Source organism: Pipistrellus kuhlii, unplaced genomic scaffold (genome assembly GCF_014108245.1).
Source record: "Pipistrellus kuhlii isolate mPipKuh1 unplaced genomic scaffold, mPipKuh1.p scaffold_m20_p_6, whole genome shotgun sequence".
Lineage (NCBI taxonomy): Eukaryota > Metazoa > Chordata > Mammalia > Chiroptera > Vespertilionidae > Pipistrellus > Pipistrellus kuhlii.
Genome location: NW_023425562.1, coordinates 57,017,262 through 57,045,221, shown reverse-complemented (window position 1 = coordinate 57,045,221; position 27,960 = coordinate 57,017,262). Strand labels below are relative to the sequence as shown.

The following is a 27,960-nucleotide window of genomic DNA, read 5'->3' as shown; positions in this document are numbered from 1 at the left end:
CTGGTGACTGCTGAGTTTCCTCAGCTACTTCAGGTGTTAGTCTTGCTAACTGGTGTTAGTCTTGCCTTGGGATCCCATTTCCCGCAACTAGGCTGAGTTTAATCCTAATAGTAAGGGGATGAGAGCTATAAGGGTGGACGCTTTGGCGGGTTGGGGGGTGGTGGTGGTGAGCTGCCGTCTTCAATCTGTGGGCTGGAGCAAAGGCTGCCTGTCCCCTCGATATTCCTGGGTGTTCACAGCCCTCGGCCCATCACGAACCATCTCAGACAGCCAGTTTGAACTCCATTGAGAAGGATGAGAGGAGTGATTTTTTTCCTGGTGCAGCAAGGTCCTCTCTAGGCTGGCTCCTTTGTTCCTCTCCCGGCTTTCAGAGAGGGGCCAGGACCTGCAGGTTTCTAACCTAAAGCTGTAACTGCACCCAACACTACCCCAGAGGGCTGCCTCTACCTACCCACAGAGGCAGTGGCAGAGAATCTGAAATAAAATATATATATATATATATATATATATATATATATATATATAAATTTCAAGTACAAGCGAAAATTTATTTAGAAAGTCACAGAGGTAGGGGTAGAAGGAAAAAATTTCAGCAGCGAAAGAAGGGCCCTTGAATCTTTTTTTTTTTTCTTCAGAGAGAGAAAGAAAGAGAAATAGAAACATCAATGATGAGAATCATCCATCGGCTGTCTCCAGCTGCCTCCTGCACACTGGGGATCGAGTCCTGACCATGAATCCAACTGTGACTTCGTGGTTCATGGGTCCACACTCAACCACTGAGTATGGACTGGGCTTTTTTTTTTTTTTTTTTTTTTTTTTTAAGAGATATGTCTTAATAGAACAAGGTTATCACTTACTGGCCTGCAGCTCTTGCAGATGGGAATTTTTGTTCCTTCTCATTTGTATCCGTAGTGTTCAGAACAGTGCCTAGCACACAAATATTTATGGAAGTAGGACTTGTCTAAGAGATAGAGGTCAGGAACTCATGACTGATTTGGTACATGGAGTTCCACAAGGTGTCTCAAGTATATGGGCTCAGCACACCTGCTCTCTGTCACCTCGCCCTGCCCTGCCCTGTCACTCAGGCCTACTCCTGGGGTAGAAAGTGTCAAGGTCGATGGCCACTTGGCCAACTCGAGCACCAGGTCCTTGCAATGCAGCACATGGTGAAAAGGATTTGGGGTCTGGAAAATTGGGTAGGCAATATTATTATCTAATTATTATAATCCTATCTAATAAAAGAGTACCGGTAATATGCAAATTGACTGTCACTCCAACACACAAGATGGCTGCCTCCATGTGATCAAAGATGGCTGCTCCCATGTGGACACAAGATGGCTAGCAGGGAGGGCAGTTGGGAGGGACCAGGCCTCCAAGGAAGGGCAGTTAGGGGTGACCAGGCCTGCAGGAGATGGCAGTTGGGTGGGGCGGACCAGACCAGCAGGGGAGAGCAGTTAGGGATGATGAGGCTGACAGGGGAGAATAGTTAGGGGTGACCAGGTTGGCAGGAGAGGGCAGTTGTGGGGGACCATGCCTGCAGGGGAGGGCAGTGGGGGATGACCAGGCTGGCAGGGGAGGCCAGTTAGGGGCAATCAGGCTGGCAGGGGAGCAGTTAGGCATCAATCTGGCTGGCAGGCGAGTGGTTAGGGGGTAATCAGGCTGGGAGGCAGAAGTGGTTAGAAACAATCAGGAAGGCAGGCAGGCGAGCAATTGGGAGCCAGCAGTCCTGGATTGTGAGAGGGATGTCGGACTGCCTGTTCAGGCCCAATCCTACTGTACAAATTTCCTGCACCGGGCCTCAAGTATTTAATATAATTAAATATAATTAAATCAAATCAATAAATTAAACATTATCTTCTATTTATCAGCTTCAGTTACTTTCTACATAAGCCTGGGGTACTGAGGGTCCAGTGGTATGATGGTAAGTACTTAAAAATTGCCTCTCAAAAAATAAACCTGATTTGTAGCATTTGCCAGTTTTCATAATGTATTTGTTCCCACCATGGCTGATTTCAATGTGATGTGACAAATCATATTGGGAGAGCGGCACACGTGTTCCAACCGGAAGCGCCTGCGGGGGCTGGAGATTCCTGAGGATGGCCTCAGAAATGGAGGCACAGAGCGCTGGGGCCCAGGACAGTTTCGCCCAGGTCACCCGCCAGAGTGGCCGGAGAGCGAAGAAAAGGCAGGCGGAGGAGCTGTCTGCGGCGGGGGAGGGTGGGGACAGGAGCCGCCTGCATGGACACAGAGGAGGCCGGCGAAGAGGCCCATGCTCCTGCCCCTCTCCGGGGACGGGTTCCTGGATGGGAAAGAAGAAACAAGGAAAATTCCAGTCCCAGCTAACAGATACACACCATTAAGAGAGAACTGGATGAAGATATTTACTCCTCTTGTAGAACATTTGGGACTTCAGATACGCGTTAAGTTGAAATCAAGGAATGTAGAAATCAGGACTTGTAAAGAAATCAAGGATGTTAGCGCTCTGACAAAAGCCGCCGATTTTGTGAAAGCCTTTATTCTCAGGTTTCAGGTAGAGGTTGCACTTGCTCTCCTTAGGTTGGATGACCTCTTCTTAGGGTCTTGAAATTCCAGATGTGAAACCTCTACAAGGAGACCGCCTGTCAAGGGCAATAGGAAGAATTGCTGGCAAAGGAGGAAAAACCAAATTCACCATAGAGGATATGACATGGATGCGGATACTTCTAGCTGATGTGAAAGTTCATATCCTTGGCTCTTTCCAAAACATCAAGATGGCAAGGACTGCCATTTGCAACCTCATCCTGGGAAATCCTCCATCAAAGGTTTATGGTAATATACCTACGAGCTGTGGCTAACAGAGCAGCAGATCGATTCTGATTTCAAGACAGAGACTTCTTCTCATCTATGAACTGTAGAGAAGAAGAGCTTACAAGTGGTTCCAAGAAATCATGTGAAGAATTTCGGTCACTTTAAACCTCAATCTCTGTTCTTCAGTTCTTAGCCAGAAGCATAAACCCAACAGGAAAATTTGATAGTATTCATTCAACAGTATTCATTGAGGATAACTTAAGTATCAAAATTTCATACCATTATTATACTTAAACATTAATTATAATTTATCTTATTTTGTTTTAAATTAGATGCATAATTTCTAGTTCCCTTATTTGGAGGGAATATTCTTATTTTTCTATTTGAATTTATGTTTTTAAATTAGAGATTTATAAACATTTCTTCCCTATGAGTTGTTATTAAAGAACTATTCCCAGAAAACCTCTTTGAATCATGTCCCTAAATACTGGTGATGTGACTATTTTAGAATTAGGTCATAAAAACAGCAGTTTGGCCATGCTGTGTGAACCAAAAGACTAATCTTTCTACTTGTTTGCCACTTGTAAAATTAAATTTTTTAATAACAATAATAAAAAATAACGATATTGGGAAAAGATACACACAATAGGTCCTCCAGAGCCCATGAAGGCTGACTCACTAATACACCTCCATGTGGGTCCTAATGACAGAATCTCCCCTTAAAAGTCACCCTTTGAAAAAGAGTGATGGACAGCCCTGGCCGGGTGGCTCAGTGGGTTGGTGTATAGCCCTGTATTCCAAAAGGCTTTAGATTCGATTCCCTGTCAGGGCACATACCTAGATTTCAGGTTTAATCTCTGGTCAAGGTGTGGTCAGGGTGCATACGGGGGATAACCTGATGGATGTTTCAGTGTTTCTTTCCCTTCCTCTCTAAAATCAATAAAAATAAAAACTATATCTTGGGTGAGGATTTTTAAAAAGTGGTGGACCTTATACTTTACAGCAGCCTGTATGTGGGCATTTCTTTAAAACAAAACAAAACAAAACAAAACAAAACAAAACAAAACATTTTATTGAGTTTTTACAGAGAGGAAGGGAGAGGGATAGAGAATAAGAAGCATTGATGAGAGAGAAACATAAATGTGCCCACAACCAAGGTCCATGCCCCTGACTAGAATCGAACCTGGGACCTTTCAGTCCGCAGGCTGACGCTCTATCCACTGAGCCAAACCAATTAGGGCCAGGCATTTCTTTTTACTATCAAGATCATTTCATGTAGGTTAAATGTATGTGGATGATCAATTTGATCTAATGTACAACTTTTATTATTTTTAAACAAAGTTATTTGTGGGCTGGAAGGGATCATTGGGGGGGAGGGGGAAGGAGGCCATAAGTAATGCTTTCAACACTAAAGATTTTTTAAAAGAGCTATTTGATTTTTAAAGTATGGCATAACACAGCAAATTGCCTATTTGTATACACTTTAATAAATTTTACACATGTATATACCCATATCAACACAGCCCTGATTAAGATTCAAGCCATTTCCATGCCGAAATCGGTTTGGCTCAGTGGTGGAGTGTCGGTCTTCAGACTGAAGGGTCCCGAGTTCGATTCCAGTCAGGGGCATGTACCTTGGTTGCAGACATGTCCCCGGTGGGGGGTGTGCAGGAGGCAACTGGTCGATGTTTCTCTCTCATCGACGTTTCTGGCTCTCTGTCTCTCTCCCTTCCTCTCTGTAAAAAATTAATAAAATACATATATTAAAAAAAGAAAAAAAGAAAAAAAAAAGATTCAAGCCATTTCCAATATTCCATCTCTGGTACCTCTTCCCATTCAATACATGCCCTGCAGAAGTAACTCCTCTCCTGACTTCTCACACTGTAAACTGATTTTTCTCATTTTTGGAGTTCATATAAAAGATATCTATCATGCACTGTGTACTGTTTTGTATCTGGCTTTTATTCATCATTATATCAGTAAGATTTATACTTGGTGTTGTAAGAGTAGTTCATTTATTTCCATTTGTGTAGTATTCCTAGTGCCTACTTTAAATAACTTTAACTCAGTAGAAGTTTTTGTATATGTGTGTGCTTCTCATGCCTAGTTTTGTCACTCATTAATGAAACTGTGGATCCCATCGTTTGGCCTTCCTGGCCATGTACTCAGTCCCATATGCTCTGTTTCTCCTTGGCCCTGACATATCCTCCACCTCTTCTCTACTCCCTGGAACATCCGCCAAACCCTTTAGAATCCCTTCTGCGTAATGAACCAGCCTCCTCATATTCCCAGCATTCCTTTTAAAGATTTCTCTCACCTCCAGCCCTAACTGAAAGCTGGATGTTATGTCCCCCTGAAATTTATGTTTTAAATCCCCAATACCCCTTGTGACTGTATTTGGAGATAGGGCCTGTGAGGATGTGATAAAGTTTTAAACGAGATCATAAGGATGGAGTCCTAATCTGATAGGCTAGTGCTCTTATAAGAAGAGAAAGATAGAGCAGAGTGCTCTCTCTACCATGTGAAAACAGAGCGAGAAAGTGGCCATCTGCAAGCCAGGAAGAGTCCTCACCAGGAGCTGAACCGGCTGGCACCATGATCGTGGACTTCCCAGCTTCCGGTACTGTAAGAAAATATTGTTTATTTTGTGTGGTGGTGGGGTTCGGTTGGGCATTGATTGTCCTGTGCACCTAAAAGTTACCAGTTTGATTCCTGGTCAGGGCACATGCCCTGGTGTGCAGGAAGCAGCTGATCATTGTTACCCTCTCACATTGATATTTCTCTCTCCCTCTCCATCTCCCTCCCCTCCCTCTCTCTAAAAATCAATTTTAAAATCTTAAAAAAGAAGAAAGGAAATTTTTGTTGTATAAACCCCGGTCTCCGGTATTTTGTTGTGGCAGCCTGAGCAGACTTAAGACAACACCCCAGACACACTTTATCCTAATAGAAGGTCCTTCCTAGCGATTACTGTTTATTCTCTCTCCTCCCACTACATGGCAGTATTTGCAATTTTCCACCCTGCCCATCACTACTACTTTCAAGCGAATACGTTAACCCATTACTGTTTCATGGATGCTGGCGGAAGACCTGAAATTCCTGGAGAAGAAACAGAAACTTGTTGCAGCACAGCAAGTAGCAAAAGCATCGTGTTTGCATCAGTTCTTCCTGACCCTGAAGTCCCACAGGCACAGTGGAGGAGCCCTGTGCATACTGTGGGCTTGTGTTGTGTCTCAGGAACATGGGCATGGGGAACCCACCTCTTTTCTAGAAGGCAATAGCACGCTTCTTGTCCTGGAGGGAGATAATACGTCATTCTCAAGGTTGGTTGCTGCACATACACCCCTGACCAGGAATCAGAAAATATCATGGATATAGAGAACATTTTGATGGTTTCCAGGTAGGAGGTGGGTCAGGAGGCTGGGTGAAAAAGGTGAAGGGGTTAAGAAATACAAATGGGCTGCTGAAACCGGTTTGGCTCAGTGGATAGAGCGTTGGCCTGCGGACTGAAGGGTCCTGGGTTCGATTCCGGTCAAGGGCATGTACCTTGGTTGCTGGCACATCCCCAGGAGGGAGTGTGCAAAAGGCAGCTTATCAATGATTCTCTCTCATCGATGTTTCTAGCTCTCTATCCCTCTCTGTAAAGAAATCAATAAAATATATTAAAAAAAAAGAAATAAAGAAATACAAATGGGCCGAAACCGGTTTGACTCAGTGGATAGAGCATTGGTTTATGGACTGAAAGGTCCCAGGTTTGATTCCAGTCAATGGCATGTACCTTGGTTGCAGGCACATCCCTAGCAGGGGGTGTGCAAGAGGCAGCTGATGGATATTTCTAACTCTCTATCCCTCTCTCTTCTCTCTGTAAAAAATCAATAAAATATTAAGAGGAAAAAAAAGAAATATAAATGGGCAGTTATAAAAATATGGGGATGTTATAAATACAAATGGGGCAGTTATAAAAAGCATAGGGAATATAGTCAGTAATATTGTGATAACTGTGTATGGTATCAGAGGGATACTAGACTTACTGGGGTGTCTACTTTGTAAGTTACATAAATACCTAATCTCCATGTTGTACACCTGGAAATAATACAATAATGTATGTTAACTAATTGAAAAAATACATTATAAAAGAAAAGAAATAACCCAGAGTGGTCAGGGCCTTATATTCTGGCATGGCCAGTAGAGATGGGTAGTGGTGCACAGGGTCTATGGCACTCGCCTCTCCCCACAATTGGCCGCACACATTCCTGGCTGAACGTGAATATTCACATGAGAATGCCGCTCCACCTGCCACTCTGATTAATCTGATCAGCAGAGGCTGGGACCGAATCTGTTCAATCTGTCTCACAGAGAACTTAATTAAGGCGACTATCAATAGAACTTCAAGCAGCTAACTGAGGCCAACCTGAAGTGCTGGCTTCAACCATGCCACCCAGGATCCCACATGCAGTCACCTGTGTATGAGTCTCATCCTATTTCAGGCAGCCAGGCTATAGTCTAACCTCAGGTTATTATCACTAAAATCCTCACAAGTGAGTTTTAGACTAATCTGCTGATCTTTGATGTCAATGCTAATAATTAAGGCCAAAAAGCAATCCTCAACGCTAATAAGGAGGCATGCCATGACCCACATATAAGATACACTCTAAAGGGTCACATACAAACACACACATGCCACTCCAGTTCAAGATTTGGTTTTAAGCCCAGATCCGCGGTTGAGCATCGTCCTATGAATCAGGAGGTCATGGTTTGATTCCTGGTCAGGGCACATGCCCAGGTTTTGGGCTCAATTCCCAGTAGGGGGTGTGCAGGAGGCAGCCCATTGATCAGTGTTCTCTCTCATCATTGATGTTTCTATCTCTCTCTCCCTCTCTGATAAAAATATATTTAAAAAAGATTTGTTTTTAAATCTGATTTGCATCATCATTACACTGGTTTGGTTAAGTCACATGGGCAGTGTTACCAAATTGTTGCAGTCTCAGTTGCCAAATATGAACCAAAGCCATTTCGGTGACAGGAAAAGTACATGCATTTGTGCCGGTCAGACTGAAACAAGGTTGTGCCGGATGGTGTGCTTGTACAAGGATGGGGCTGGTTCCACACTCAGGAGCTGCCGTTGATGGCAAAGGGCACAAGTTGAGTAATGACCATGCCCACACAGCTTCTTTTGTTTCTGTAACACGGGGACAGGCTGACAAGCCCAGAGGGGTCAGGCTGCCAGCTGAAGCTTGACTCAGCCGAACTTGGCTGCAGTGTTGAATCTAGGGGACAAATAGAACATGAAGTGTCCCCTCTCCCTGCACCTGCTGGCATCTAAGGTGTCTTCTCACCAGCCTCCATAGCCACGAAATCAGTGTGTCCCACTCCAGTAGCTAAGACTTTTTTTCCTACTCGTACCCTGATCTTTCATCTGAAGGGACCAGATACGAGGGGGACAAAATTGACAAAATTCACAGAGACACATTATCTCTCCCACCTTGGCCTCCGTGGACCACTGTAGGGGGATTTGGCAAGCAGTGTGCTCAACCAAGCCATGGTTGAACATGGACACCAATAAGTGTCAGTATAGCCGAACCACCAGCGAACCAGGAGGGCACTTAGGGGGTCCTCTGTGAATTGAGGGTCCCACTGAGCCAGCAGCTTTGCTGTAGGTGATGAAGTGAGGAATGAAGTTTTCCCCAAAGGAATTGCTGCCAGTCTTGTAAAGCCCAGATAAGGTTAGGGCTAGGCAAGCTGTGCTCTTGAAAACAGCATTTACATTTGACTGGTAAGACCTTCTGTGCCCTTCCCTTTATCACCACCAAATCCAAGTTGGTTTGGATCATGCCCAAATGGGAGTCACCGGAACACTATGGGTCAGTAATAGGTTAGGCTTCTTTTTAAAAAGGGATGTATTTGGTTACTGTGTCCGGCAGGTGGCACTGTTGTGCTGGAAATGGCCTCAGTAATTTTTCCTGATTATGTTTCTCCTCTAGGAAGCCTATATGGTTTCTTTCTGGACCATCCCAGACGGTTCAAGAGTCACCTCTGAACACACAGCGGTCTCTGAATGGGCGAACCCCCTCTAGAACTTACGGCGTTTATAGTACAAGCCTGGACAAACATCAACACCAGTTATGCTTTCAGCAGTGACAGCCCCAATGACAGTACAGTACACTGAACTGGCCCAAAGGACCAACTCACAGGGCCACTTTAATTTCCTTTCCCCAATGAAAACGTTGCTTAAAGCCCATCAGTTGAAATTGGGGGATTTCTTTGTACCTCATGGGAAAACAAGCCAAGGAGCTTAGTGTGTGCGGATCAGGAGCCATGGCAACAGCTTTAGAGCACGCTGCTCCAGAGGGGAGAGCAGGGGTGTGGAGAAGGCTAACCATGGGGGTGGGGCAGCTGGGAGGCTTTTCCTTCCTCTTGGCCTCTGGCTGCAGGATTGGTACACCACTGCATTCTCCCCTGTGCCTCCAGCTTCAGTACAAGACCATGGCCACTCCCCTCCCGCCCCCCAAGCCCAGGACCATTGCCACCCCCACTGCATTTCTTGGAACCTTCAGCCACCCCTGCCTGCATCCAACAACAGGACTGGGTAAGGTGGTAACATGGGTGCTTGGGTCCTACAGAGTTATAGACATTTGTGGCCGTTACCTCTCTCTCTATGCAAGTGCCCAGCATACCCACTTTTTCTTTTTCTTTTAAATATATTTTATTGGTATTTCATGGAGAGGAGGAAGGGAGAGAGATAGAGAGCTAGAAATGCCGATGAGAGAAACATCTACCAGCTGCCTCTTGCACACCCCCCACGAGGGATGTGCCTGTAATCAATGTACATGCACTTGACCGGAATCGAACCTGGGAACTTTCAGTCCGCAGACCGATGCTCTACCACTGAGCCAAACCGGCTTTGGCAATATACCCGCTTTTTCTTCAAAGCTGCTGAGGGCAGAGTCGCGCGCGCGTGCGTGTGTGTGTGTGTGTGTGTGTGTGTGTGTGTGTGTAGATGGAGGAGCACAGAAGGTGAGAAAGGTCTGTGCAAGTAAGCAAGGCTTTTGTTCACTTTGGGTTTGAATGGCCACTTGTTGGGCTCAACCAAATAAACTGGTACTGTTTTGGTTCACCTGAAGTTCCATTTCAGACACCCTGGACAATGCCATTTTATTTCAGCTTTCAGGACCTTTTGATTCAGAAGCCACATCCATACTGCCTTTGGTGTGGGGCCGTGAGGCTTGCTGCCCCTTCGTCCTCGCAGCCCTTCCACCTGTGGCATGGAGGAGTGAGCAGGAGCACAGCACTGCTCAGGTGGCTTGTTTCCATCTGCTTCCCACTGCTTGGCCTCATTAACGGTAGGACGGTGTGAGACCTTCCCTCCAGTCACCCTCAGCCTGCCACCCACCATCTGGAAGATTCACTAACCTATGCGAGGGGGTCTTTTCATAACCTCTGGTCTGGTCCCCAGGGTTCTTGGCCTTCCTCTTCCAGAAAGCCATGTCTCTGTCACATCCCATCCTTGCTGCCACAGTCAGGGCCTGGCATTTGAGTTTCCCCTGCTGATCAGTTAATAACAACCAGTCTTACTATTCCATGGATGCTGGCCAAGCAAGAGGGGACTCCTGGGTCAGAAACAAAGGACTTTATTACTCATGGCACAGCAAGCAACACAGCATAATATTCACATTGGCTTCCTTCCTCTCACACTTGGGCTACATGGAGGGCCCAGGAGATGCTGGGTTTGTGTTGCATCTGAGGAATATGGAGTTTGGAGAACCCACCTCTTTTTTTAAAAAATATATTTTATTGATTTTTTACAGAGAGAAAGGGAGATAGATAGAGAGCTAGAAACGTCGATGAGAGAGAAACATCGACCAGCTGCCTCCTGCACACCCCACACTGGGGATGTGCCCGCAACCAATGTACATGCCCTTGACGGGAATCGAACCTGGGACCTTTCAGTCCGCAGACCAACGCTCTACCACTGAGCCAAACCAGCTTCAGCGAGAACCCACCTCTTTTATAGCAGGGAATAAGTGAGCTTGCTCTTAGTCCTAGAGGGAGGTACTACCTCATCCCCCTAGGTTGCTCAATGCAAATACAAGTCTGAGAAATAGTGTGGGCAAAGAGTAGTTAGGACCTTGCATTCTTGGCATAGCCAGCAAGGATACACAGGGACACTCAGGGACCACGGCCAACTGCCTCTCCCAATAGTTCCTACCACATGTCCACTTCCAGGTTACACCTGTCTCTTTTTAAAAAGCCTTGTGTCTCAGTCCTCATGCCCAAACTGGGCGATAGCAGAAGAAACAGAGAGAACTGAAAACTCTTTTAAGATCACAGGTGCAGCCCTAACCGGTTTGGCTCAGTGGATAGAGCGTTGGCCTGCAGACTGAAGGGTCCCAGGTTTGATTCCGGTCGAGGGCATGTACCTCGGTTGTGGACACATCTCCAGTAGGGGGCGTGCAGGAGGCCGCTGATGGATGTTTCTAACTCTCTATCCCTCTCCCTTCCTCTCTGTAAAAAAATCAATAAAAATATATTTTTTAAAAAAGATGACAGATGCAAATGACTTAAATAGATGTGTAAGCTGATCAAAAAGAGTAGTATACTGTCCTGGCTGGTTTGGGCCAGTAGTCAGAGCATCAGCCTGTGGACCAAAGGGTTTTGGGGATGATTTCGGATAAGGGCACATACTTCAGTTGTGTAAGCCTAGGAAACTGACATTCAATTCACCCATCCTCACACTGAACACTCACATATGCTCTATAAGAGCTAGAAGGAACAATCAAGATGGTTTAAACTTCCTCCCCAACCCAAAAGATTGGTTAAGGAACTTTTCAAGGGTTCTGACTAACTTTCCCCATTCTCAGGCAGTATCAGTGAATTCATCAGTGAACTCACCAAGCTCATGGGAGGACACAATGTCCTTCAGTGACGGTCTTGTTACCGATTGGGGTTATTGGCTGGGACCTTGGTTCTTTTCATCGAGGCAAGAAAAGATTTTAAGGTCAACAAAAATAAAAGCAAAGCAAAATGGGGTTTATGGAAGATACATTCCAAAGGAGAAGCAGGCCAGTCGAGAGGGCATGGGAGCCAGCAATGGCTAGGCTGCTTTAGCTCACTGGGAAGTCAGAGAAAAGGGGCCTTGGAGACAGGTCCAGGGGGTTAGTCTGGGAGGAGCTGTAGCTATCGGTTTCTCCCCTGCTTGCAAGTCTCATGGGGCCCCTCAGAGATTGGGGGGTACTGCCTGTGGAGGAAGGAAAGGGGAAAAGGAATGGCAGGTGCCTGCTCCTTAGGGACAGAGTGAGAGAATGCAAGAGAAGCTCCGAATTTCTGGGCTTGGTAGGGGGGTTTTCTGGGTGGGGCCTTTCACAAGCATTCAGGGGAGATTAACAGAAACTATCTTTCTTCTGGGCCTGCCCTTATCTAGAATATCTACAACCCAGAGGGCGGGGTCAAAACCAAATGCAAATTTCATTGTAATTAGCCCGGGGCCTTAGAAAGGTCACATTGGCTTTGAGGTCATGTCGTTTTCTTCTGGGCTCGCGCCAAAAACCGCTGGCTCCGAACCTGCCTACTGGCGGTCTGCTGGGCCGCCCGTAGGGAGAGGGATCCGAAGGCAATACTGGTCCGAGCCCTGCTCCGGGGGCACACAGACCAAGGAGGGCCCCCTGGTTTTCCTTCGTGGACCCCGGGGCAGGCCTCCCCGCCGCCGCTCAGGTCCGACTTCCTACCGAACAGTCATCTCCTCCGCTGGAGTCAATCAGCGCCCTTCATCAGGCCCTTTCCCCTGCCCACAGCCGCCTGTTTCCCCGCGGCATCCCATTCAGGTCCCCGTTAAACATCAAATCTGACATTATCAGCATATCCATTCACGTTATGCTGACGTTTCAATATAAATTAAATACAGCGGCTGGAAAAAAAAGGCAATAAAGAAAGCAGCTGTGTGTTCCGCCCGTCTCCTGGGAGGGGGTAAGCAGAAGAGGACGGAAAGGAAAGGCGAGCAGGTGCGGGGAGCCGGCGGGAGGAACAGCGCGCCCTCCAGGGCCCCGGGACTGACCGGAAGTCAGGGTGCCGAGCCGCTCAGGCTGTCGCGTCACTTCCCTCGCGACTTCCTGCGAAGAACATGGCGGCTCTCAGCAGTGTCCGCTGGCTGACCCGAGTGAGGCGGGGAGCGGGCCAGGCCGGGCGGGCGGCCGGGCGGGGGTCGGAGCGGTTTTACCGGATCACAGGTAGCGTTCCGGGCGAGGGCCTGGGCCGACATCACTCACAGGCCGTGTCCCTCCGCAGGCGCTGGTCGCCGCCCCGAGCCCGGGGGCATGGAGGGGCCTGGCTACTTCGGCCGTTTCGCGCTCCGCCTCGCGGGGCCAGGTAAGCGCAAGGCCCCCTTCCGTCCCCTCCCCGGCTCCCAGCCCTCCTCCCCTCTCCCGGGCTCCTGCTCCTACTCTCCCACCATCTCTGATGGCCCCGCTCGCAGGCCGAGGACGTGAAGGTGGAGGGCGCCTTTCCTGTGACCATGGTGCCGGGAGACGGCGTGGGGCCCGAACTGATGCATGCGGTCAAGGAGGTGTTCAAGGCGAGTTGCCCGGGGGAATCAGCGGCAGGGACGGGAGGTGGGGTGGGGTGGGGGTGGGAGGCGGTTTGGAAAGAACGTATTTGATCCTGACCCTGTCATTTTTGGGACCTGCCTCCGAAGGCTGCCAGTGTCCCAGTGGAGTTTGAGGAGCATTATCTGAGCGAGGTGCAGAACATGGCTTCTGAGGAGAAGCTGGAGCAAGTTCTGACTTCCATGAAGGAGAACAAGGTGGCCCTCATTGGTATGTGTGCCCTCTTCTACGTGTCATTTAAAATCAAATGGGGGAAAAAAATTCATTCAGCTTCCCTCGACACATATGACTACATGAACTCTCCCTGAGCTCCCATCGGTTCTTGACCATTGTTGGTTCCTTCCAGCTGGAACACAGGAGTTGAGAGATCATGTGAGCTCTTCCCACAGGAATTCGGCGTCTGTCATGGGGCTACACCGTGAATTGTTGTCTTGTTAATTGTGTTTTTAGAATGCTACTCTGGCCACCTCTTTTCTGTCTTCTCTCCGCTTCCCTCCTTGGATCTCCTCATTTGATTTTTTGGTTTTCAGTTCTGCCCTTGCAGTCTATTTTCTGCATCTCTTCTCTTGGGAAGAGCAGCATGACTTTGCCAGGCCCAGCCTTAGCATAGGACAGTGAGTTCTTTATACAGTGACTCTCAGCTTTTCTGCCTTCATTTCCACAGCAATTATTCTGTGCTATGGACTAGGCTGTGTTAGTGTCCAAATATATGTATTGATACTACCTTGATTTATGCTGTTCCTTCTGCCCAGAATATTCTGCTGCTACATGCCAGAGTCCTCCTCACTCCCAGGACTGTCATAACCAATTGTTGCACAACTGGTGGCTTAAAATAACAAATTTTATTCTTCCACAGTTCTGGCGGTCAGAATTCCAAAGTTAAAGTCTTGGCAGGGCTCTCTGAAAGCTTAAGGGAGAAATCGTCCTTGGCTCTTCCAGCTCTTGGTGTTCCTTGGCTTGTGGATGCATCACTCCAGTCTCTGGTTCTGTCTTCATCTGGCTTTTTCCTCTCTGTGTCTGTGTATCTATTTCTACTCTTTTTTTTTTCTTTTTGTTTAAGGGTTTGTCATTGGATTTTGGGCCCACCCTAATCCAGGTTGATTTCATCTCAAGATTCTTAATTATATCTGCAAACACTATTTCTTTTCTTTTTCTTTTTTTTCCTAACACTTTCTTAAATAAAGTCACATTTATAGGTTGAGGTATAGACATATCATTTTGGGGGTTACAGTTCAATTTACTACACTCACTTTACCTAAGGTCTGGCTGAAGTGCCAGTCATTCCGTGATATTTTCTGATATTACCGCAGTGAACTTCTGTGTTTCTATGTATGTCATTAAGGTCCTTTCCCATGTTGTTTATTTATTTACTTTAAAATATACTTAAAAAAATTGATTTAAGAAAGGAAGGGAGAGGGAGAGAAAGAGAGAGATAGAAACATCAATGATGAGAGTCATTGTTCTGCTGCTTCCTACATGCTCCCTACTGGGGATTGAGCCTGCAACCCAAGCATGTGCCCTTGACTGGAATCAAACCTGGAACCCTTCAGTCCGAAGGCCGGCACTCTCTCCACTGAACCAAACTGTCTAGGGCTTCTCCATGGTTTTTAAAAACCATATCCTTTATATTATCTATTTTCCTCACTATTGTGAGGTATGTGTTGTGCTTTTGGTTGATATACCTGGCACCTTCCTTACACATAGTTCATGCTCAATAATTGTTGGTTGAGAAAATGTCAAATAGGTAGACACAAACATCAAGAAAGGTCACAGATCCCTTAGCATTGTTTCTCAACATATTAAGCCCAGGTTCTTTGATAACATGAAAAAATATTCTGTCTTCCTCTTACGTCACTTTGAGGTTTCAACATACATGTGACTAAAAATAAAAATGTTAGACAAAATGTTTCTGCATTATTCTCCTTTGCCCCATCCCTCCAGAGTTTAAAGGTCATTATCGGGAGCGGGAGATGGGAGTCTGAGTTGCATTCTGTCACTGAGGGGACTGGACAGTGATCTGAGTTTCCTTGGGTGTGGCTTGTGCCTGACATTTCCCCACTCCTGCACCTTTGTTTGTGCAGGAAAGATCCACACCCCGATGGAGTACAAGGGGGATCTAACCTCCTATGATATGCGACTGAGGTAAGTGTGGTGGGCCAATGGGTCAGAGGGATTCTAGGGCTCTAGGCACAATGTTGATGGCTCTGACCCACCCCCAGGCGTAAGTTGGACTTGTTTGCCAATGTAGTCCATGTGAAGTCACTTTCTGGGTACAAGACTCGACACAACAATCTAGACCTGGTGATCATTCGAGAGCAGACAGAAGGGGAATACAGCTCTCTGGAACATGAGGTGAGGTCCTAGAAATTGGGGAGCACAGGGGTGAAGGTGGGAGAGGCATAGCTCTTCCTTTCTTCCCAGTATCACTCAGCTAATTCTCTCTTCCTGCCCAGAGTGCAAAGGGTGTGATTGAGTGCTTGAAGATTATCACTCGAACCAAATCTCAACGGATTGCAAAATTCGCCTTTGACTATGCCACTAAGAAGGGGCGGAATAAGGTCACGGCTGTTCACAAGGCGAACATCATGTGAGGGACATGGCTTTGCGTGGGGTAGGTTCCTGGGAAGGTAGACCCCTGCACTCTCTTGGCTAAATCTGTTCCCTTTGCCCCTAGGAAACTTGGGGATGGGTTGTTTCTGCAGTGCTGTGAGGAAATTGCTGAACTGTACCCCAAAATCAAGTTTGAGACAATGATCATAGACAACTGTTGCATGCAGGTAAGGCTCTCCTTGTGTGTACACACTCTCGGTGCAGAGGGAGGCAGGCAATGGAATTTGCTTCTCTTCTCCATGCCCACATTTCTCCCTTCCAGCTGGTGCAGAATCCTTACCAGTTTGATGTGCTGGTGATGCCCAATCTCTATGGGAACATTATTGACAATCTGGCTGCTGGTTTGGTTGGGGGAGCTGGTGTGGTACCTGGTGAGAGCTACAGTGCAGAGTATGCAGTCTTTGAGATGGTGAGTGAAGTCACCTCCTCTAGTTCTGTGTGCCCTTCTCTGACCTCAGGTTCCTCCTGATCGTTTCATCCCATGCCTCCTCTCAGTGTACCTGGCCTAACCTCTTCTCCTTGATCTTAGTTTCTGCAGAATGTCTGCTCCCAGTGACTCTGGCCTGCCCTTCTTTTCACAGGGTGCCCGGCATCCATTTGCCCAGGCAGTGGGCAGAAATATAGCCAATCCCACAGCCATGCTTCTGTCAGCTTCCAACATGCTGCGACATCTCAAGTAGGTTGTGGTGGGCTGGAGGAGGCGGCCAGGTGGTGAGAGGGAGCACAGGTGGTGAAATTGGGGCCTGATGAGGGGGGAAATCTCAAATTGTTCCTCTCTACATTGACAGTCTAGAATATCACTCCAACATGATTGCAGATGCAGTGAAGAAGGTGATCAAAGTTGGCAAGGTGAGTTTAGAAAGGCTGTGGGGTTCAAGGCCTCAGAACTACTCTCTGGGTAACCTGAATTGGGGTCTCCTTTCCCTATAGGTCCCCAGAACATCTGCTCTCTGATCTTGCCCTTCCCTCTCAGGGCTGCTCTTCACTTCTCCTCTCTTGGCTGTTTCATCCTCTAGATCAATGGTCAACAACCGGTGTCTGTGGACCACTGGTGGTCCATGAGATCTGAAAGGTTGGCGACCATTGCTCTAGATCTCTTTTGCCTTTCAGTTCCCATCTGCTATTCCCTTTCCTGCTCCATCCATTGGCTCTTTTATGGACAACTTTTATTATTTTTTAATCCTCACCCGAGGACATGCTGAAAGATCTATTACCCTTCTTACTTGCCCCAGCCGGGGATCAAATCTGCAACCCAGGTATGTGCCCTGATTGGGAATCAAACTGGCAACCTTTTGGTACACAGGACAGTGCTCAATCAACTGAGCCACTCTGGCCAGGTGTACTGGGCATCTTAATGCTGAATTTGTAGCTCTCTTATCTAGGGGGAGCAGATGGGGATGGAGCAGAGGGAGGTAGCAGGCAGGATGAGGCACGGGTGTCAGTCACCTCCACCCTGGAAGCCCATCCGTCATTTTCTTCCTTCTACTTGTCTCCAGGGCATCTCATCCTGTCTCCAGTCTACATTTCCTATCTTCTCTCCTGCTCAGCCTCCCATCCATTCTGTCCAGGCTGCAGTATCGCTTTAATAGTGACTCTGGCCCTCAGAAGACCTGAGTGGACAAGTCCATGTTCTTGCAAACCTAGCAACTTTCTTGCATCTGCTGCATTGTCTTCTGGCTGTTATCCCATCTTGGATTCCCATTTCCATCACAGTGCCCTACCCCGCTTCATGGGCTCTCTTTTCTTTCCCACGGCTATTGCCGGTGGTGGCTGTAGGTGCGGACACGAGACATGGGCGGCTACAGCACCACAACCGACTTCATCCAGTCCGTCATCGGCCACCTGCACCCCTATGGGGGCTAGAGCCCCCTTATTCCCTTCAACCTCACGAGGACCATACTACCTACATCTCCCTTCAGTACAGTGGACCAGAGAAGAGCTCTTAAACCTCTAGACCATAATCACCTGGGCAGAGCCTAGGTTTTATCCTGGGGCTGGCTTCCTGAGGGAAACTGATGGGGGGAGGGTAGGGATGGGCCCAGGTCACAGGGGTGATGACAATTCTCCCCCACAGGTTCGAACTCCTGACATGGGTGGCTATGCCACCTGCCGAGACTTCACTGAGGCTGTCATTGATGCCCTGTCCCAACCACACCCAAGTAAAGGTGTCAAATAAAACGTGACAAATGAACTCTGTGATTTTTCTTTTATTGGGACGTAGGGGGTGGGGAACTGTGGTTATGCCCCACCAGGGTACTGTCCGTTCTAACCCTCCTGGGCCAGCTTCAGCTTTTTCTTTTTCTTTGAGCTCTTGTTGCTAACAGCCTCTTCAGGTCCACTGCTGAGAGGCTCCTCCTTCAAAGAGAGTTTCCTCTTTTTCTTGAGAACACTCCTGTTTGCTGCCTCTTCGGGTTCACTAACGGGTTCTGGTTGGGTTAGAGATTTCTTCCTCTTGGGAAGATTTCCATTGGTAGCTGCCTCACGTTCATTATTAACTAACTCCTCCGTGGGCAAAGGTTTCCTTTTCCTGGGTTTGGGTGAAGAAACAGGTGGGTCTTCTGTTCCATTCTCCTGGAACTTTTGCTTTTTCTTCTTTTTAGGTTTTTCATTTAGTTCCTAAAGGGGGAAATGGGCATGAAATGGTGTCCCTCACTGTATCAACTCTTCCAGCCCCCACCCCATTCAAGTTCCAGCAATTAAATAGGGCAGAAAAACTGGTGGAAATCCGCCCCAAAGGTGACTCCCACTTAAAGGTGGAGAGAATTATTTAAGCCCGTAAGAGAAAACCCCACCATGTTGGTCACAATGAAACCACCATGCCTAGTTCCATAGGGGACCCTGAAATACTGTTTGGCAAACTGGGCGCTATGAAAATCCCAGGGAAGACACACAGCCGAAACCAAGAACAAACAGCAGGAATGCACACTACCCCCAGTTGAGGACTCCTGGCAGGCAGCCGAGGACAGAACACACTTGCCCAGGGAACCAGTGTGCTACAACCAGCTCTCTGGGCTCTTGTTCAAGTTCTCTCAGCACCTATCTCCTTCCTATAGAATCAAGAGGCAGTTTTAGAGGTTTCAAGTCCTTGTTTCAATTCAAAGGCCTGAACTATGACTTTGAGGTCACATCCTTTGTTCTACAGTTGAAAATCCTACAACCCAGGATTTTCACTCAGGCTCTGCCTACTTACTGACCTCACACTCCTCTTGTGTACTGCTGCTGTTTTCTGGAGATGCAAGGGCGATTGCAGCCAGCCGTTTCTTTTCCTTCTTCAAGCGTTTCTTCTCCTGTTTCTCCAGCTTCCTAGTAATCTCAGCAGCCGCTTCCTCTGCCTGGCCAAAGCAAGTGCTGAAAGGCTCTGAAGACCTCTGACCACACAGAGGTTCCCTCCTGGCTTCATTGGATCAGGCTCATTAAATCAGTTTTTTGCCTCCACTCTACAAGGTCAGGCCAAGACGGTTCATCACCTCCAACAGCTAGCTGTGCCAAGCCCCATCTGGCAAAGCCCCAACTGACCTGTACCATTGCCTCCTTCATGACCTCCAGATTCTTCCGTGGAATCACGCCAGTCTCATAGAAGGATAGCCGCTCTTCCACTTGTTCTCGAAGCTTCTCCCCAAATACATTTGTGGGCACCTCTGGGTGGGTGTGTGTGGGTAAACAAAGCCTGTCAGCTCCTAAAGGGTCAACTACTCATCCTCTGCATTTCCTCTACCCTCAGCTTCACTCAGACCCAAAGTATCAACACTCACTAGGTGAACTGCTGTTGACGAAAAATGTTACCATCATTGTAGAAGCTAAGGTATTTCCCCCACACCCTCCCAGCCCCCTCTTCACAAATGCCACTCCCTCAACCATACCAGAGAAGCAATCAATTCGCGAGGCAATACTGCATTTGTTTGCCAGGTATCGGGAGATGCGGCCTTTGTTCTTGGCAGCTGCTCGGCCAATGAAGGTGGAGTGGAAAATGAGTCCATATTTTGGGGTGTTACCCCTTGTCTTCAGGGCTCTGGGAGAATAACATTCAGTGGAGAGTTTACAACTGGAAATTTCAACCCTATTAGCCAGGCAGCTCCTCCCCTCCCCTTTCCATCTCCAGAGTGAGCCTTAGGCTAGGGGTGGGTCTAACCCACTTCAAGCCAACCCATAGCTCCCAAGGCAGAAGGCACCCAATGTCGCTGACCTGGAAACTCGGTCCCTTTGCTGGGCCCTGGGAATCACTCAGATACCAGGACAGGCCATCACCCCCACACCAGAGGCCTGTATAGGTCAGGATGCCCTGGTCAGCCATCACTGTGATTCCCCAAACAAGTAGTGGACACCAGAAGTGGCACCTGAGTGCGGGCAGGTGCCCTCACTGGTACCTGAACAGGGCCTTCTCAGCCCCAAGGATCTGCACTGTGGATGCTGGATACTTGGCCAGGTTGGTGAGGCTGCCAGCATGAGCAATGAGACGTGCGCCTACCTGGAGGAGTCAAGGAATTAGTCACAGACGCTGGATATGCCAACCTACCAGCTGCATAATCCCGCCTTACCTCTGCCCATCAAGTCACGGGGAAAACATGGTGGATCAAGAAACAGAGCAGCATGGAGATACAACCATAACATTCCTTATCCTCCCATTTTTGCTCCCCATGACTCACTGCTTCCCCAATTAGGGCTGACAGGCTGGGGGCCACTTGGCTCATCTTGGATCGCAGGTAGGTGTGCAGACTCTGGCGGTACTCTGACAAAGACACCACACGACTGGAGAAGCTTTCAATGTTTATCAAGTCAATGGCTGATATGTCCATGCCTGAAGGACACCAAGGAGGAACGTAAGGACCAGATAGTCAGTCCCATACCTTATTTTGGCTGCCAGGTTCTGTACTGACCCATAGAGGACCGTGAGGCATCCAGAATAGCCTTAGCCTTGGCCCCATCCATTGTTAGTTCCTCCAGCTCCTCCAACTTTTCTTCATTCAGCTCCTTTCGGTTCCCAATGAACTGAGCGACGCGACAGTATGTAGCATTGTCATTGATTATCTTCACCAGCTCAGGAAAGTGATACCCATACCACTCCCTGCAAAGAGCAAAAATCACTCCCTGGCCAAACTGCCACGTATCAAATAAACCTATAGCTACCATCTACTCCTTGCCCAGAAGAAGTGAAAACAAGACAGATCCCAGACCTCCTTGATTCAATGTCTCCCCATTCACAATTCAGACCAGACAAAGAGCCTGAGCTGAGGTGTATATGGGGTAGGTTTACTCTGCCTCCTATTTCTGTACAGTCAGTGTAAGCACACAGCCTGTGGTAAGCACCAGGAGGCCCAGCCCCACCCCACAGAAGCCAGTCCTCATTTCAGGATCCAAAATGAGCTAAGCCATTCCTCCCCTTACCTGACACGCATGGAGAAGGTATTGATGTCCTTATCCAGCTGGTCCAGGAGGCTAATGGACTGTATAATCATATTGTCCACCCGGTTCACATTAAACTTAACTTTGGCCCGAGAATAGCTGTGTCCCAACCCCAGCTGGGCTTTACAAGCAGACACATCAGTCAGGCCCTTCACCAGGTTGTGGAAGTGCAGACGAACTCCTAGAGGAGGGCAAGACTATGAGCAAGGGAAGGCTGAGCTAGCTCCTGCACCCACAGGAAACAGCCAAGCAGGACAGCTACCCAGAAGCAACCCTAGGCACCCTGTTTCCAGAACCCTCCCCTCAATTAAGAATGGCATAAAAGTTAATGGACAGTCTCACCTCGAAGAATCTCAGCTATCACACCTCCAGTCTGGCAGCTGTACCCTAACTCCTCTTGTATAGCAGCACCAATCTTGGGGTCCCCAACTCCCAGGAGTACTTTCTTCTTTTTGGTTGGCAGGTAAGTTTCCAAGAACAGGCGGAGGTCCTCATGAACAATACCTCAGGGCAAAAAAAACAGCTCCCACTAACAGACGGCTTAAATCACAAAAGGGATCCTGTCACTTCAACTGTTGCTTGACAGACCACTGGTCCAGCAGAGCATGCTGGGATGGTTTGCCTAGATCCCTCCCGCTTGTGGCTTTGCTCAGAAGCATAGAGACATCAGTGACTGCACTCAGGGGATTGACAGATTCAAGTCATCACTGCAAAGCCTGCATTAACCACGGGAGGTACAGAACTCAGGTACAAGTGTGAAATGCATAACTGAAAGCTTAAGACACATTCCGAAGCACCATGAAAATATTTAGTTCCCAATCTGCCTTCTGGAACCAAAGGTCTAAGATGGCAAGCCGGGCAATGTGCTTTAAATATAACATTTAGCCTACCATACTCCTCCCTCCCCCCACCGGATATTGAGCCAGTCTGTTAAGACTACTACTCTAGCCGTAGCCGGTTTGGCTCAGTGGATGGAGTGTCGACATGTGGACTGAAGAGTCTCAGGTTTGGTTCTGGTCAAGGGCATGTACCTTCGATGCTGGCACATCCCCAGTGGGGGGTGTGCAGGGGGTGGCTGATCGATGTTTCTGGCTCTCTACCCCTCTCCCTTCCTCTGTAAAAATCGGTAAAATTTTTTTTAGTAAGACTACTCTAAATTACATCCTGTACACACCAAATACTACCCAGAACCTATCAGATGTGTAACAATTTAGCCGAGGAAAGGCAAATACTATCACAAGCTCCCTAGGAAAAGAACTAGACAATGGCGGGGCCTATATGTTGGCTTATCTTCCTGAACTCCCCGGAGGTGGCTTACTCACCTTCAGACACAGCATTGACATTTTCCAAGGCAACCTGGGATGAGGCAAAGGGACTAAAGGCCACGAGACGAACGATGTTGTGGAACTTGCCCAGATTGAGCACGCACTCCTCCACCTGGGGGAAAGGAAGGAGGGGAGAAAGGGTAGGTGTCTTCCTTCCTTCCTCCTGCCTGTAGGGCGCAGTAAAGCGGCGGCTCTCAGCCCTGGTCAGACCTAAGAGCCGACTCAACGCTTAAGGGAACGAACCTATCATGGACCCTAAATCCCGTTACTTCTTCGTGGCTCAGGGTGGGAGAATTCTAAATGATCCTAAGGCGATTCTAATCACGGAGGCAGATAAGGATCCTCGGCAAAGGAGCTTTCCGGCTCGGCTCCTACCCCATGGCGCGCGGTCGGCCACGTGGGAGCGCGCGGTGCATGCCGGGGTCGTGGCGGCCCGAGAGCCCACCGCTCGCACCCACCTGCGGCTGCAGCAGGCTGATCTCCTCCACCTCCTTCAGCGCCAGCAGCGTGTAGCCGACCGCGTGCTCGAACAGCACGTGCAGCAGCACCTGGAGAGGAAGCCGGGCGTCAGCGCCAATCCGGCCCTCGCGTCCACCCGGCCCCACCCCCACGGCAGGCCCGCGCTCCGGCCAGGGCTCGGGCCCGAACCCAGACCCGAACCAAGGCCCGAACCGCGGCGTTCACCCGGCTCGCACACCACAACCACTCCTCACCATGGCGCCCGCTCCTGGCCCGGCTCGCAATGCGGCGAGCGGGCTCTGGCGCGCGGAACCAGGCTCCGGAAGCCCCGCCTCCGGCCCCCGCTGACCAATCAGAGGCCGGGGACGATACCTTTCCGGGCTGCCGGAGGGGTGCGCCGTGTGGTATCTCCCGGCGGGCGCGGGGGTGGCGCGAGTGCCGGCGGGTGGCTTTTCCGGCCTCTTCCGCAGCGCCCGCACGGGACCGGGCCGCCCGCATGGGCCTGGTCCGAGCCTTGTGGGCTGTAAAAACGGTTTTGAAAACGCTTTTCTGGCTGATAGTCCAGGCCCTCCTATTCTCATCATATAAACGGCGGGCCGCAGAGCTAGGGGAAGCCAGGCCTGGAGGCCCTGCACAGGAAACGGATGCCGAGCTCGCCGTCCGCAGCGCAGGTGGCCTCGGGCCCCAGACACCTCCCTGCGCCCCACACCCTCTGGACCCCCTCATCCCTGCCTCCCTCTGAGGGCCGACCCTCCTGGGAGGCCCGTGGGCAGCGCTCCCTTTCTTCACCGGAGCGGAAGCGGGGCCTGGGCATTCTGGCGCAGACCCTAAGGAAACGACACTTCTGGTGGCTGGTTTTATGCTTTTAAATAGTATTTTGAGTGTGTGTGGGTTTTTTGTTTGTTTGTTTGTTTGTTTGTTTTTTAACGAGGATGGCAGGCGATGAAGTAGAAAAGAAAGACGATCCCACCTTTTTCTAGGTTGGTTCTTGTTCCCTTTGAGCAGAACACACTTCCTTTTGCTCGAACATGTTTTGCTTTGCCCCGTTGAAGGGCCCTTAAGTTTTTTTCAAATTATTTTTTATTGATTTCATAGTGTAAGGGAGAGGGAGAGAGATAGAAACCCCAATGATGAGAGAGAATCACTGATCGGTTGCCTCCTGCACGCCCCAGAGCCCGAAACCCAGCATGGAGCCCCAACCGAAAAATCAAAACAGAGGAATCTAACCCGGACCTCCTTCCTGGTTCATTAGCTCAACCACTGAGCCACGCCCATCGGGTTAAAGAGATTTGTTTGTTTTTAAACTTAAAAAATATATTTCAGAGAGGGAGAGAGAAACATAAATGGTGAAACCAGCTAGGGCTAAAGGTGTTTTTTTTCCTAAAGGTTTTTTTTTTTTTTTAATTTCCATACAGAAGTACATTTATAAAGTTAATATATTTTATTTTCTTAAGCAATTAAGTTACTTGACAAAATCCAATTACTGAGTTCACTTCCCTCGCGCCCCCCCCCCACTCAGTTACGACATTAAAAAAATATATATATAGCCAAAAAAACCGGTTTGGCTCAGCTGATTGATGATTCTCTTTCATTGATGTTTCTAATTCTATTCCTCTCTGTAAAAAAAAAAAAATAATAATAATAAAAATATATATATACATACACACATACACATATGATTTCAGAGAGGAAGGGAGAGGGAGAGAGATATAAAACATTAATGATGAGAATCACTGATCTGCTGCCTCTTGCATGCCCTTACTGGAGACCGAGCCCTGATCTGGTTCATAGGTTTAAGTTCAACCACTGGGCCTGAGCTCACTGTGGAAGCCATGTATATTAAACTATATGGCTGGTAAATATTAAAATCTTAATATTGCTTGAAAAGATTAAATTCTGTTACATATATCCACTTAAAATCATGGGTCTAAATCAGTTATTTCACATTTTAAAATAGAATTGCAAAATTATAATATTAAATTCTCTTAAATGTTATAAATACCAAATCAAATAGGTGGTTTCAAAATGTAATGGAGAATATTAATGCTATGATTTTGTTTTACTTCATTCTTTCTATAGTTAATCCTAAATATTCCTGGAGTTACAGGTGCTTATCTGCTAAAGTAGGGGCTTTCAAAGAAGTCAGAATCCATTAATGGATTGCAGGGTTTAGACATTCTTGACCAGCATTGAAAAGAAAGGATGAAAGAGAATAGGAAATAGTAATATGTCACATAGAGCAAGGGAAGGGGTGTTGGTTTGTAGAACTTTTCTCAGCTAAGCATACATCTGTATACAAATATGTATACCCTAGTACAGTAGTTGGCAAACATTAGTCAACAGAGCCAAATATCAACAGTACGACGATTGAAATTTCTTGTGAGAGCCAAAACCGACTTCTGTGCATGGGCCACGAAGTTTCCAGCGCACTGTACATGTGCAGCCACACGTATTTTGTGGAAGAGCCACACTCAAGGGGCCAAAGAGCCGCATGTGGCTCTCGAGCCGCAGTTTGTTGACCACTGCCCTTGTAAACATATACATAGTATATGTGTACATATATTGTAGAAATACATATGCACACACAAATATGTATAACTTCTGTGGATTAGACTGAGAGTTACTTAGCTGAAAGCGAACATATTTGGGATAAATAAACCTTCCTCTGAGTCAAAGCATGAGGACCAGGAACACTGATGTGCAAGGGGAAGAGGAGGAGATGAATGTCTCCGCTCAAGCAGAGGGAGAACTAATTTATATTTCCTCTGTCTTCTGTTTATTTCTGGCATCCAAAGGATCAGATGATGTCCATCCACATTTGGGAGGGCCAATTCACCAGTTCAAATGCCTATTGCATGCCAGGTATTTCTAGTTGCATGGATACAGTAGTAAGCAAACCAAGTCAGTATCATCTGGAGTTTACAGTCTGTGGGGAGATGAAAAATCAAATAAATATGTTGATAAATGTTAAGGAATATTGCATTGTTCTATAGAGGCCCTCAGTGAAGAGGTGACATTGGGACAGAGATCTTAATCAAGAGAGTAATGCAGACATCTCGGAGAAAAATAAAAATAACCCTTGGCCTCTGACTTCAGAGACTTTATAATCCTGGAAGAGTGAATATAACAAAGTGCTGAAATGAGTAGTATGGGAGTCAGAGCAGAAGGTAATGTGGTGGTGGTGGCGGTGGAGGCCAGTGCTCCTGAGGAAGACTATGGCCAGAGGAGTTTTAAGTATTAGAAGAATGTGTAGATTGTTAAGAGATGAAGGAAAGAGAGTAGAAGCAAATGCCAGAAACAAGAAAAGAACCTGCTAGAAGTGTAAGAGTCATGCTGGTCAGTAGTAGGAGAAAGACGGAAGGATCCAGCATGTAAAATCTAAAGCAAGCCTTAAATGAAGGCCGGATGGATTGTTTAATCTGATGAGACTCTTACTCTTCACTACACAGTGTTGGTTGGAGATTAATTTGGAGGTGATGTTCCAGCTGGGAAAATGTCCTTCATGGGCAACAGACCTGAGGGGGAGCTGTGTGTTTCCAGGCATGCTCCAGACTCCAGCTTTAAAGCCACAAGGCACCTGGGTCCTTTTCTTTCTCTGTGCAGATAGGACTGTGTACCCATGGGGAAGGATCATACACTGTAGCATCCATAACTCTTTTACGTAGCCTAGTCCCGTGGTCGGCAAACCGCGGCTCTCAAGCCACATGCAGCTTTTGGCTCCTTGAGGGTGGCTCTTCCACAAAATATCATGGCCTGGGCGAGTCTATTTTGAAGAAGTGGCATTAGAAGAAATTTAAGTTAAAAAAATTTGACTCTCAAAAGAAATTTCAATTATTGTACTGTTGATATTTGGCTCTGTTGAATAATAAGTTTGCTGAGCACTGGCCAATCTGTGGCTCACTGTGTCATTTTGGTATAGATTTACCCAGGGTTTTTACTTTGAGCAATGGGCAATGCTAATGGGGACCATGGAAATGGAATGTGCTATAGTCATGTGCCACACGAGGACTAACATATATGATAGTGGTATACCATATAGCCTAGATGTATGGGAAGTTATACCATCTAGGTTTGTGTTAAGTACACTCTCTAATGTTCTCACAATGACAAAATTGTCTCAAGTGCATTTCTCAGAACTATCCTTGGGGTTAAACTGAGGATGACTGCCTAAATTCCAGTGACTAGTTTCAGGCCTGGCTGCTCAATTGGTTAGAGTAGGGGTGTCGAACTCAATCAGAGAAGGGGCCAAAATCTAAAATCCAGCCTAAATCGCGGGCCGAATGGTTTACTGAACAGTCATAAACTGTCATTGTGATGGAAACGCAGCGGAGTGCAGTGATGACAGCACGGTGCGGGCCACATTGCAAGGCCTGGCGGGACGGATTTGGCCCGCGGGCCTTGTGTTTGACACATGTGGGTTAGAGCATTGTCCTGATAGGCCAAGGTTTTGGGTTTAATCCCTGGTCAGGGCACATACAAGAGTCAACCAATTGCCAAAACCGGTTTGGCTCAGGGGATAGAGTGTCGGCCTGCGGACTGAAGGGTCCTGGATTCAATTCTGGTCAAGGGAATGTACCTTGGTTTCAGGCACATTCCTGGTGAGGGGTGTGTAGGAGGCAGCTGATTGATGTTTCTCTCTCATCAATGTTTCTAACTTTCTGTCCCTCTCCCTTCCTCTCTGTAAAAAATCAATAAATATATATTAAAAAAGAGGAACAAGTCAATGTTTTCTCTCTAAAAATAAATAAATAAATAAATAAATAAATAAATAAATAAAACCCTTCAAG

The 27,960-nt window shown here is 47.6% G+C and overlaps 2 protein-coding genes, 5 non-coding genes and 1 pseudogene across 10 annotated transcripts; 2 read left to right on the top strand and 6 right to left on the bottom strand.

Annotated features, from left to right (window-relative positions):
• The first annotated feature begins 2,061 nt into the window (after positions 1-2,061).
• On the top strand, positions 2,062-3,398 carry LOC118708202 (annotated as a pseudogene).
• Positions 3,399-12,787: 9,389 nt separating this feature from the next.
• On the top strand, positions 12,788-18,177 carry IDH3B (isocitrate dehydrogenase (NAD(+)) 3 non-catalytic subunit beta). 3 transcript variants are annotated; one of them, XR_004984489.2, is made up of 13 exons: positions 12,789-12,934; positions 13,063-13,143; positions 13,250-13,348; positions 13,469-13,589; positions 15,461-15,521; positions 15,599-15,731; positions 15,833-15,966; positions 16,054-16,156; positions 16,252-16,398; positions 16,571-16,665; positions 16,778-16,838; positions 17,766-17,969; positions 18,064-18,177. XR_004984489.2 is itself a non-coding variant. In XM_036419328.2 (12 exons), the coding sequence occupies exons 1-12, from the start codon at positions 12,899-12,901 to the stop codon at positions 18,163-18,165; spliced, it is 1,173 nt and encodes a 390-aa protein (XP_036275221.1). In that variant the 5' UTR covers positions 12,788-12,898; the 3' UTR covers positions 18,166-18,177. The 3 variants fall into 3 exon arrangements, 2 of the variants coding, with proteins under 2 accessions (XP_036275221.1, XP_036275222.1); XM_036419328.2 differs by lacking the exon at positions 17,766-17,969 and having other exon boundaries at positions 12,788-12,934; XM_036419329.2 differs by having other exon boundaries at positions 17,766-18,177.
• NOP56 (NOP56 ribonucleoprotein) lies at positions 15,838-23,772 on the bottom strand. 2 transcript variants are annotated; one of them, XM_036419326.2, is made up of 12 exons: positions 23,428-23,772; positions 23,173-23,262; positions 22,712-22,826; positions 21,732-21,893; positions 21,372-21,570; positions 20,864-21,051; positions 20,633-20,784; positions 20,354-20,454; positions 19,850-19,998; positions 19,506-19,627; positions 19,184-19,321; positions 15,838-18,605 (listed from the first exon to the last, which is right to left on the bottom strand). In XM_036419326.2, the coding sequence occupies exons 1-12, from the start codon at positions 23,755-23,757 to the stop codon at positions 18,255-18,257; spliced, it is 2,097 nt and encodes a 698-aa protein (XP_036275219.2). In that variant the 5' UTR covers positions 23,758-23,772; the 3' UTR covers positions 15,838-18,254. The 2 variants fall into 2 exon arrangements, with proteins under 2 accessions (XP_036275219.2, XP_045430141.1); XM_045574185.1 differs by lacking the exons at positions 20,864-21,051; positions 21,372-21,570.
• LOC118708540 lies at positions 19,391-19,461 on the bottom strand. The gene has a single exon (XR_004984615.1). It is a non-coding gene; the product is annotated as a small nucleolar RNA SNORD57 (small nucleolar RNA).
• LOC118708541 lies at positions 19,713-19,783 on the bottom strand. Its single transcript, XR_004984616.1, has one exon. It is a non-coding gene; the product is annotated as a small nucleolar RNA SNORD56 (small nucleolar RNA).
• LOC118708580 lies at positions 20,205-20,290 on the bottom strand. The gene has a single exon (XR_004984646.1). It is a non-coding gene; the product is annotated as a small nucleolar RNA SNORD86 (small nucleolar RNA).
• Positions 21,171-21,302, bottom strand: LOC118708557. Its single transcript, XR_004984631.1, has one exon. It is a non-coding gene; the product is annotated as a small nucleolar RNA SNORA51 (small nucleolar RNA).
• LOC118708582 lies at positions 22,035-22,102 on the bottom strand. Its single transcript, XR_004984648.1, has one exon. It is a non-coding gene; the product is annotated as a small nucleolar RNA SNORD110 (small nucleolar RNA).
• Positions 23,773-27,960: the final 4,188 nt, after the last annotated feature.

Bases quoted from the DNA above. Each gene is read 5' to 3' on its own strand.
- IDH3B (XM_036419328.2), top strand. From the start codon at position 12,899: ATGGCGGCTCTCAGCAGTGTCCGCTGGCTGACCCGA. The intron at 12,935-13,062 runs GTGAGGCGGGGA...GTCCCTCCGCAG, and splicing joins GTGTCCGCTGGCTGACCCGA to GCGCTGGTCGCCGCCCCGAG. The intron at 16,839-18,063 runs GTGAGTTTAGAA...TCTCCCCCACAG, and splicing joins AGGTGATCAAAGTTGGCAAG to GTTCGAACTCCTGACATGGG.
- NOP56 (XM_036419326.2), bottom strand. From the start codon at position 23,757: ATGATGAGAATAGGAGGGCCTGGACTATCAGCCAGAAAAGCGTTTTCA. The intron at 22,827-23,172 runs GTGGGTGCGAGC...CCTTTCCCCCAG, and splicing joins TCAGCCTGCTGCAGCCGCAG to GTGGAGGAGTGCGTGCTCAA. The intron at 19,322-19,505 runs GTCAGTTGGGGC...TGCTTTGGCCAG, and splicing joins TGAAGGAGGCAATGGTACAG to GCAGAGGAAGCGGCTGCTGA.